The 10851-nt window shown below is 38.4% G+C and overlaps 1 protein-coding gene across 1 annotated transcript; it reads left to right on the top strand.

Moving 5' to 3' along the window:
• The first annotated feature begins 2248 nt into the window (after positions 1-2248).
• KRT20 (keratin 20) lies at positions 2249-10548 on the top strand. Its single transcript, XM_006889433.1, has 8 exons — positions 2249-2662; positions 4869-4951; positions 6418-6574; positions 7038-7199; positions 7322-7447; positions 8447-8673; positions 9984-10013; positions 10455-10548. The coding sequence occupies exons 1-8, from the start codon at positions 2249-2251 to the stop codon at positions 10546-10548; spliced, it is 1293 nt and encodes a 430-aa protein (XP_006889495.1).
• Positions 10549-10851: the final 303 nt, after the last annotated feature.

The raw sequence follows: 10851 nt of genomic DNA, 5'->3' as shown, positions 1-10851 counted from the left end.
GAAGTCACCGTGTCAAACCACCTCTCCTTTGGGCAATTTCCCTTTCTTTTGCTGACCCTTCATCTTTCCAAGCATGATGTCCCTTTCCAAAGAATAGCCTTGCTTAGCTACATGTTCAGAGTGTTCAAGGTGAAGCTTTACCATCTTGGCCTCCAAAGAGTATTCTGGCTGGACTTTTTCCAGGAAATATCTGTTGGTTCTGTTGGCAGGCCATGGGATAATCAGTATTCTTCTCTAGCACACTCAAGAGCAACAATTTCAAAAATTACAACTTAAGTTGGGAGGGACTGGAGAGCATTATGCTGACTGGACCTACTCAGTCTCCTAAGTATAATTACTGCATAAAACCATTATTGTAGAAACAGAAAGGTAACTAGTAAAATGTATATGAGGATCCAAGCAGGAGATGGTAGAAAGAGAGGGGTAAGGACGGGCAAGGGGGAAATTATAGGGTTGCTCAATCTGGGGGAGGGGGAGAGGACATAAAGGAAATGGGAAAGATTCAGCAGAGATCTGAAAAGACAGGGTAGTGGTGATTAATTTTATAAAATATACTAATGAGGAATAACTGTATGAAACACAATGTGAATGAAGGATAGTGTGAAACACAATGTATATAAATTTTATAAGCAAACCAATATAAAATAAAAATTTTAAAGAAAGAACATGCAGGGTATGCAAGGATTTGGGTTATATTTTGTTTATAGGTGTTTAGACGGGAGTGTGCATGTGTGTGTCTGTGTGTGTGTGCGTGTGTGTGTGTGTGTTTTTTTTACTCCCTTGCTTTAATAATATAGAATCCTCAATTCAATTAAAGTATCAGAATTGGAATCAATGAGGTGTTTTCTATGACCTTTCTAATAACTTTTACTTAATTTGATTAAGGAAGCAATGTAAATGTTCCAGGAAATATGTGAATCTTCAGCCAGGTTTTTTTAATGAAAGGAGCAAATAAATAATTTCCGTTCAGTTCCACAAGTATTTACTGAGTGCCCACAACCAAATGCCCACCATGACACTGCTGATGGGCCTTTATTCCCACCATGGAAAGTAAAGATGACCCCAAAATTCTGCACACCCTCATTTTACCATGGTACCACTTCCACAATGTCTGTCGGGACCCATGAAAAAGAGCAGGCTGCAGTGGAAGCTTCCACATGTGACATTCACCAGAAATTCTAGGAAGAAACAACTCCACCTTCAGGAGAGCCTGGCTCATGGTGGATCTTAGCTGATTGTTTGCAGAGAAAAGAGACTCCACTCACCAGGCCAGGTACAAAACACTACGCCACTTATTCTAAGTTTCCTGCTAACAATATCTAATGCCAGGCCTTGACTGAGATATTTAAATAAATAGTCATAAAATATTAGGATTAGGAACAAAATCTAACCTTCAAAACCATCTATTTCACCACTCACCCAAATTAATTTCATTCATTTTCCCCAACTATGTCCAAATGGATCAATGGTTCATTCATGTTGTAATGGAGGTTTCTGTTTGGATAAACCATGCTCATAGTCCTTATGAGAGAAGATAAATGCCAAAGGGGGACAGGGGGCAGGGAGGCAAAAAAACTGAGGTGCTGAAAAACAATTTAGCTGTATGAATGCACCACTGTCTGTTATACAAGTGTTGCTGTAGGGTGCCACCCTCGTGTGACACAGCAGAACAGAACCACCCCTTCGGTTCTCTTGGCCGGCACGTTTGCAAAAGCAGATGGACAGGACTTTCTCCCCCAGGGAGCTGCTGGGTAGGTTCAAACCACCAGCCTTTCAGCTAGCAGCATAAGACTTAACCATTGTGCCTTCAGGGTTCTGTTTATACCTGTGCAATTTGCTATTATAGGCCCACATCTGGTTTCTTAAATATCTAAGTTATTCATGAGGATTGTAAATAGTTTTTATGTGTATTTTAGGTTTAAAAAAAATCTACCCAGACAGGTGCAAGGGCTATGAAAATAGACCTTCCTCATTCCTTTTGTTACCTGTGTTTAAAAAAAAATTTTTTTTTTTAAATCTCCTCTGAAACACCTCTAAGAGATGCCTGTATTGATGACTTCTGGGAAACATATCACTATGCGGGGAGGAGGGAATCAAGGGCAGGTAAAGCTGTCCTGTCCACCCTGAAGTGACCTGTCAGCAAGGCGGAGCCCTGGGAACTCTATAAGCGTCAGCCCCACAGCCTCAACGACACAGATTGCTCAGCTCTATCCTTCCTGAAGCCACAGGTGCCCTTCCAGAAGCCTCAATGGATTTCTCTCGCAGAAGCGTGCACAGGGCCATGAGTATTTCCTCACAGGTCTCTCCACGCAGCATAAGCGGGTCGGTTTATAGGACTGGAGGCATGCAGCGCTATGGGGCTACTCCCAGCGTCTATGGGGGTGCTGGAGGCCTTGGCACCCGCATCTCAACCTCCAGACATATGATGAGCTATGGGGGCGAGTTCGCTGGCGCTGGCGGGGACCTATATGTTGGCGATGGGAAAATGGTCATGCAGAGTCTAAATGACCGTCTAGCAAACTATCTAGAAAAAGTGCAGGCTTTGGAGAGGTCCAACACCACGTTGGAAATGCAGATCAAGCGTTGGTATGAAACAAACGTCCCCAGTGCCAGCCGGGACTACAGTGCGTACTACAAACAAATCGAAGAGCTGCGGGATCAGGTGAGAGGGCTCCCTGATGAGTTAGTTGTGTGATTGATCATGAGGGCATAGCTGTTGGGTGGGTCAAAACAGACAGTGCAAAGCAAATGAGACTGAAAATGAGTCCGGCAAATATGCTATATACTCCAGCGGTATGTATACACCTGGCTGCCTAAGGTAATGACTGTAAATCAAACTGTTATACATTATTTAGCATACTGACAAAATATGCAATTCTTATCCTTACCCTTCATTGTTGTCATCTATATTTAGGTAACAATATTTTAGGTTCAAGACTGTATGAAAAGTCAATTTTTCCTTTTTTTGTTTTTTCCTGAAAAGATCGGGGGGTATGTGATCATAAATCTTAGTTTTTCTCCTAGTTCCCACTAATTTTCAAAACCTCAATCAACTCTGCTTTTGAGAACATAAATGAAACATACAAGGATTAGAATACCCTATCATAAGTAGAAAAGTTAAAGTGGAACAGGGTGGAAAGAGAAAGGGGTAAAGGTCTTTCAAATGAGGTTGTAATTGGCTTGTTTAATAATCTAATCATCATCACCATACAGTCTAGAAATGAGTCTACAGTAATAAAATGATATTGCTCCCAATTCACATTTATTGCAATCATAGCAGAACCTGCCCCCATGCCATCTAAGAAAGGTAAGAGTTCTCTATTTTATCAGTTGGGTGGATTCAAAGCAAAAGACTTTGCTCTTGGCTAGAGATATCAACTATGACACAGAGCCTTGTTTTAAAGCCCTTATTTTAAAAAAGTTTCCTTTCATTTTCATTTCTCTTTTTAACTTTGTATTCCTTTAGCACAAAGACCACTTACTTCTCAGCAAATCCGGTTTTCTTGAGTAGTTTTAGAAGTCAGTAAGACCAGCATTACAAGAATTTTCAGGAATTCTGACAATGTGAGGCATAGGGATCCAAGTTGACCTTTGTCTTTTCTGATCATTCTTCACAGGATCCCACTATAAGGCATCCAAAACTAAACCAACTATTCCCCCCACACCTGTCTTATGCTTGATATTTCTGAAACTATCTTGGATAATCCTAAATGTTTAGGCATAGTCATCCATTCCATTTTGCAGATAGACCCAATAAATAAATGAAGCCCTTCTGGGCCCAAATCTAATGAAATAGACAAGTCACTGTTACATCCACAAGTAGACTTCTTATCTACATGCATCTGTAAGAAACTGCCCACTAGTTAACAACTTCTTCAAATCAGGGGCTTATCGGTCTTCATATTCTTAGTGACAATACAATTCCTACTATATAGTAAGTGTTCATTCAATTAGTCAATACTTAGCGCTGTATCATGCTGGTCCCTGTGAATATGATGATGAACCTTATTTAAGGAGAACTGGGCAACAACTCAGGAGTCCTGCTGGTGTATAGTGTTAGGTGCTCGACCGCTAACTAACGGATTGGTGGTTTGAATCCCCTACCTGCTATTTTGGGGGCGGGGGGTGGGAAGGATGAGACAGTTTCCTCCTGTAAAGATTTACACTCTCAGAAAATCAACGGAGGGTCACTATGAGTTGGAATCCACTTAATGAAAATGGATTTGGGGTGCTTAACCTCCAGCGCCACCATACCTCTTTTCCCTAGAGTTGGTACCCTAAATTCAGATCTCAAGCTTCCTAAGCCATGTGTGAAAATAAATTTGTTTGTTAATGCCACCAAAAAAAAAAAAAAAAAAAGAAAAGAAAAGAAAATGGATTTGGGGTTTTTATTTTGTGTTTAAGCAAGAACAAAAATAATTACTATGCCTTTGGAGGTATAAATTACCATATGGAGGAATAAATGTCCAATTCCTTTATGGGGGGAATGGGCAGTGGAGAAGATCCCTTGGGGAACAAAATTACATCTAAGTTAAGCTAAGAAGAGAGAAATAAGAGTATACCAGGTGAAGAGCAGCTAAGAGATTTTTTTCAAAGCACAAAGGACATGAAAGGCAAAGAATCCAATAAAGGTTTGTTGACTCAAGTTGAGTTAAATCCACCTTTTGTAAAAATCTCTAAAAGGTTAAGTCCTAGAGACATGGAGTTGCACTGTGGGGCTGACTCTAATAATTAAATATTCCTTTCATGTAGAAATTACTGAAGTGACCATGATCCTTGATGTACCACTGATTGTATATGAGGATAAAGTCATTCATTCTAAAGTTGTATCCAGTTGAAAATATCATTCTTCATCATGTATTTTCCAGATTAAAAATGCTCAAATGAAAAATGCTCAGTGTATCCTGCAAATCGATAATGCGAAACTAGCTGCTGAGGACTTCAGACTAAAGTAGGTTTTCTAATACCATGGTAAAATGTATGCAGCATTTGAAACAGACAAGGGAGAGAACCGTATAAAAGGAATATATGATTAGGTAGTATTGATATGACAAGAGTCCAGAACAAAAGCTGCATAGTAAAGTGGTCTGGGGGTGGGGGGCTGTATAACAATGAAAGAACATTTTTTCCAAAAGGAAGAAGCGAACTGGTGGGGGGGGGGGTGGAATATGCAACAATGAATGAATGGAAATCCAAGTTCTTTATAAACTTCCATTAAAATCGCAATTAAAAAATAATGTCCTACAAAGAATTTCTTTTCATAAACCTTCATAACACATGACTTTGAAGCTACTACCAAGTTATCATTGGTAAAGGAACTACCATTGAAGATTTTGAGAATCTTGGTTTCAAGAGTGTAAAAGACAACATGGTCTAACCTAGTACATGGAGCTGCTGTTTTTACAATCCTAAGATTTGATCATCCAGCATGTAATTGAACACCTCAAGTAACTATTATTGCTACTTTTGACTATTTCTGGTTGCTAAGGTCGCTAAGGTCTTCTTTCCACTTATTTTTCCACCAACTAAACCAAATTTCACTCTCCTCCTTTTGAATATAAGAATCCTGTTATCTTAAGGGAATCATATCCATCAATCTTTAGTGATTCTCCAAGTGAGAATCATGTTCCTTCAGATAACTAACTACACATGTCTGACCCAAGTTCATGAGTGTTTCTCAATCTTTTTTCATTTAACACCACAGCTTTACAGTATGGTATGGCTAGCCATGTTCTTTCATACCTCAGGAGATCAGAGCTTTTCCTCATTAGTTTCTTCTGCACTGGGGTTTCCTCATCCTAAATATATGCTAAGTGTTGGCATTAAAAGTCCTGGCATTGGATTATAAGGATGGCATTTTGATGCTTCAGGGATCCAAAGAAGTAAATGGAAAGCATATCTGAGCATCAAAGCAGTAAAAAGTTCGTTAATTCCAGTCCTACTATGTCAGTGTGTCTTATTGCATTAGTTGTTTAAGTAAATTTGCTATTTTTAAAAAAATGAATGGATATTGCACAGGAGAATGTATGATCTTTTAATAGAATTATCTTTGGTTAAATCTGCTTACAAAGTAACAAAAATAAATTAATCATGGACCATTACTTACCATCAACAACAAAAGCCCTTTGCTAATACCATAATTAGAGGGGGAAAATTTTCTTTTAAAATATAATCTAGAACTTGGGAGTTTTTGAAAATTATGTCAGATTGCCTTTTCAAAAGACTTCCAAATTACATAAATTGTATTATGGAGATTAATGAATTCCAACTTTTCATGTCTTTTTTAAAATATTAAGGGAAGAATAAAATTCTTGAAATTGATCCTATATGGTACAAAACAATCTGTCTCACTACATTATCTGTCCTAGAATGACTTCAACAAGTCTCAGTTATTTCTGCATGTGAATTGATTGACAGGTGTGAGACTGAGAGGGGGCTCAGAATAACAGTGGAGGCTGATCTCCAGGGCCTAAGTAAGGTGTTTGATGATCTAACTCTAAGCAAAAGTGACTTGGAGATGCAAGTTGAAGAACTGAATAAAGACCTGGTTCTACTCAAAAAGGAACATGAAGAGGTAAGAAAATATTCAGAAGTCCATCAGAAACTATAAAACTTCTCAAATTGAATGAGAGAAAGTAAAATGGGAAGAGGTGGTGGCAATAATACAATAGTGGTGGGAATGGTGGTGATGAACAAGATGACAGCAATACTGACATGAGTCCTAAGTTTTCATAAGCTCATGATATTGGTTAAATGACACAGAGCAGAGGAGGGTAGAGAGAATGGTGCAGCAATGAAGGAATGAAAACCCAAAATCCCTGTAAATGTTCATTAAAACGAATAAAATTTCATAACAATAAAAATAAATAAATAAATAAAAATGACACAGAGCAGAACCTGGCCCAAAAGTATAGCTAATATTTTCTTTCTTTTTAACTTATCCCCATAAAATCATAAGAGTTCTTATGTCTTTCCTGTTCAGCTTCTCCTGAGACTTCACTTCAGGCTAAAATGAATGTGTACATTTGCTCTTGCAGGAAGTCGAAGCCCTCCGCAAGCAGCTGGGCACCAATATCAATGTGGAAGTGGATGCTGCTCCCGGCCTGAACCTCAGCAACATCATGAATGAAATGAGGCAGAAATATGAAGTCTTGGCCCAGAAGAACCTTCAAGAGGTCAAAGAAAACTTTGACAAACAGGTAAGAACATGGTTCTAAAGAGTGTGTATGTATGTTGAAATTGTTCTCCAGAAAAAGCAAGCTTGTTTCATTACTTTCTTCTGCTGTTCCTCTTTTTTTTTCCCTTTTTTTTTTAATTTTAGACTGAAATGCTCCAGCAACAAATGACAGTGAACACCGAAGAAATGAAAGAATATGATATTCAAGTACAGGAGTTGAAACGCGTCTACCAGAATCTGGAGATAGACCTCCAATCCCATCTCAGTATGGTAAAGCACCTCTAACTTCCACTTTCCCCATTTCTTAACCCTGTATTTGGATCCTAAGTATTTGCATTAGGAATTCTAGAAATGCAGAGACCTTTCAGAAATAACCACACCCCTCACATGGCTAGTGGAGAAACAGGCCAAACAACTGATTATCATTTTAAGACAGAAGGAAATCGAGGAAAGTGCAGTAAATGTACTGTAGAAATGCAGAGGAAAGAGCATATCAGGAAGACTTCACAAGGATGGAGGGCAGCACTTGAGCTAGATCTTAAAAACAGAGATGAATTTTAAAGTTGAGACATGAGGATACATACAGACATTCCAGTATTAAGCAATTCTGTCTATGATAAACTATGTCATGATCACAAGCCTACAATCAGTTCAACTATAACATCATATCCATCATGAGTTAGCTGCAATTCAGCTTCACATTTTCATTCAAGGGGTAAGGCTAAAGGATCAGCCCTTATCTAGAACATTCTAGTGTGTGGCAGAAAGAAAAGAGCAATGGTGGGACCATATACTGGCTCTAAAAACTTCTCCTGAGAAAACACTCCTATCTGGCTTTATAGTTCCCATCTGGTTTCGATTGACCAAAAAAAAGTCAAATAGCCACACCTAAGAATGAGAGGAGGAATCCTCATGCTTCATAAGGCAGGTGGTATAAAGCACATGAGTGAAACAGTGTAATAGGGTAGAGAGTTAAAGACTCTCATTGATAAGGAGAGCAGAAACTAGAAAACAACAATATGAAAGAACATTAGACACAAAGGTTTAAAAATTACACATATAAACACATATCAAGAACTGGGAATTCTAACCAAGGTTCCGGTTGTCCAGAGGGGGAAAAAAAAAACGGGAGGTTGAGTTAGAAATAGCTTGATGCCCACAATGGTTAACTGCAGAGATTATTCTCAAATGAAATTCAGATTAAGCCACTTCTTAAGTCTTCAACTAAAAAAAAAAAATATTTAAAAAATCTGTTTCTTTTCTTCTTAGAAAGAATCTTTGGAACGCACTTTAGAGGACACCAAAGCGCGCTACAGCAACCAGTTGGCTCAAATCCAGGCACTGATAAGCTCCTTAGAAATCCAGCTGATGCAGATTCGAACAGACACAGAACAACAGACCAACGAATACAATATTCTTCTTGGTATAAAGACCAGGCTTGAACAGGAAATTGCTACTTACCGCCGCCTTTTGGAAGGAGAGGATGTAACAACATCGTAAGGCTCTGCCTATCATAGAATATGTGCCAATCACTATCTATTTGAGTGCCCATTCATTAAACCCATAACTCATTGCCCAGTACCAATGCAAATCGTAATACAAAAGCAATAACACACACACATACATACAAACACACCCCCCAAAACAAAATAGACCAAAAGATATGTAAACCTAAAAATATCAAATACTATCTTTCAACTTTAGGTCCTGTGGTTGGACTGAATTAGAAGATGGTTATCCATTTAACACATATCATGATTATCTTAGTTTTTATAATTAATATACTGTTGGAAGTATTCTCATTGAGAGCTCAAGTTAAAGAACAGGGCACAGAGGTCCCTGGGAGCTCATTTGAGAATCAACAGTGTTCCAGGAGCAAAGGTCTTCAAGCACCAAGCCCAAGAAAGTCAAAAAGAGGACACACGATTTAAGCTTCCACTGTAATTCATTACAAAAACTTCGACCAGTTAAACAGGCTGGTTTTGAAGCTTTGTATTTTCAAGTTAAAATACAATACCCTCAATTTTGAAGCAGCTAGGATTTTTTAAAAAGAAGAAAATAAAAACACTAAAACATATGTCACTCAAACTTTAATTACTTTGAAAGATTTGAAAACAGGAATGGCAATAACAAAATGGCAGTAACGCTGTTGTTTCTATTTCTTTTCTTAAAAACAAATTCACAGGATTGCTATACCTCAGGAAAGCCTGGATGACAAGGGTAAGTGTTCTCATTTTCATACATTTCCTGAACAGTTTTCCACTAATTCTCAACCCCTCTCTCAACTCTCATTGCTGTCAAGTCAGAATTTGACTCCAGTCAGTCCACTCAATCAGAACAGGAAGCTCCAAGCAGAGCTTGTTAGGTGCCACTGAGTTGAGTACAACTCATAGCAACCCTATGAACAACAGACGCTGCCATTATCATCATCTCTGCCACATACGTCCCCATTGCTGTAGTCACTGTGTCAATCCATCTCACTGAGGATCTTCCTCTCTTTCACTGTCCCACCACTTTTCCAAGCATGATTCCCCTTTCCAAGGAATAACCTCTCCTAGCAGCATACTCAAAGTATATGAGATGAAGCTTCACCATCCTTGCCACCAAAGAGCACTCTAGCTGCACTTTCTCAAAAGCATGTCTTTTTATTCTTTAGGCAGTCTGTGGGATAGGCAGGATTCTTCTCTAACACTATGGGACTTAAAATCAGGGACCAAGGAAGAAAGTACAAACATCTTACAAAGTACATGAGAAATCTGTCACACTCCCCATAGTAGGGCAATTTTTGTGTCTATGTTGCTTTTAGGGAGCTCTGGTGGCTTGGTGGTAAGGAACTGTGCTGTCAACACAAAGGTACACTGTTCAAATACACCAGTTGCCCTGTGGGAGAAAAATAAGCAGTCTCCTCCCATGCGATTTAACACCTCTGAAAGTCCACTGAAGGTTCAGCTATGGGTTGGTTGTGACTCTGTAGTACACAACAATGACATGCTTCTCTCCTAAGACATCCTGAAATCTTGAGAAAAATAATAAGATTAAAATGAGAACTTGATTCAATATTAAATATTCTGTTTTGGGATAGAGTAGGAAATTGTTTTAATTAGAAAGAGTGGCACATTTTTAAAAATTAAATAGATTTAGAATTTTTCAATAAAGAAAATGGATTCAATTGTTTTTCTAAATGTACCAACTAATGAGAATTTTAAAATGAATATCATAAACTGGCAGTGTCATATGTCTGAGTTAACATTTAATGTTTAAATCCAAATTCAGAAAGCAAGAGATCCAGGAAGATTAAGACTGTCGTGGAAGAAGTAGTGGACGGCAAAGTTGTGTCTTCGCAAGTCAGAGAGATCGAAGAAAACATCTGAATAGCTACCATAAGGTGATACCGCCAAGATTTGGAATGAACCGTGGCTATCATGTTTGCTCCCTACAAGAAAGCAGCCACTAGCACTCACTACTAATACTTTGCAGTGATTAGAAACAGAAGCAAGCCTATTTATCAGTCTCTGTAATTGAATATAAATGTTTTACTCAAAGGAGCTACAAAATGAAACCCAGTGAGTACAAGGATAATTAAAAGATCATTACTACCATCTTTCCTGTGAAATATATTAATTACAAGCCATAGACTACCTATTATCAATTTGTAGGTAATGTTCCTGAAAATT

This window comes from Elephantulus edwardii, unplaced genomic scaffold, assembly GCF_000299155.1.
Source record: "Elephantulus edwardii isolate Elephantulus edwardi_28Jun2011 unplaced genomic scaffold, EleEdw1.0 scaffold00077, whole genome shotgun sequence".
Lineage (NCBI taxonomy): Eukaryota > Metazoa > Chordata > Mammalia > Macroscelidea > Macroscelididae > Elephantulus > Elephantulus edwardii.
The sequence above is the reverse complement of the archived record's forward strand: the minus strand, read 5'-3'. Positions and strand labels throughout refer to the sequence as shown.

Bases quoted from the DNA above. Each gene is read 5' to 3' on its own strand.
- KRT20 (XM_006889433.1), top strand. From the start codon at position 2,249: ATGGATTTCTCTCGCAGAAGCGTGCACAGGGCCATGAGTATTTCCTCA. The intron at 4,952-6,417 runs GTAGGTTTTCTA...ATTGATTGACAG, and splicing joins GCTGAGGACTTCAGACTAAA to GTGTGAGACTGAGAGGGGGC. The intron at 8,674-9,983 runs GTAAGGCTCTGC...TGTTGCTTTTAG, and splicing joins GGAGAGGATGTAACAACATC to GGAGCTCTGGTGGCTTGGTG.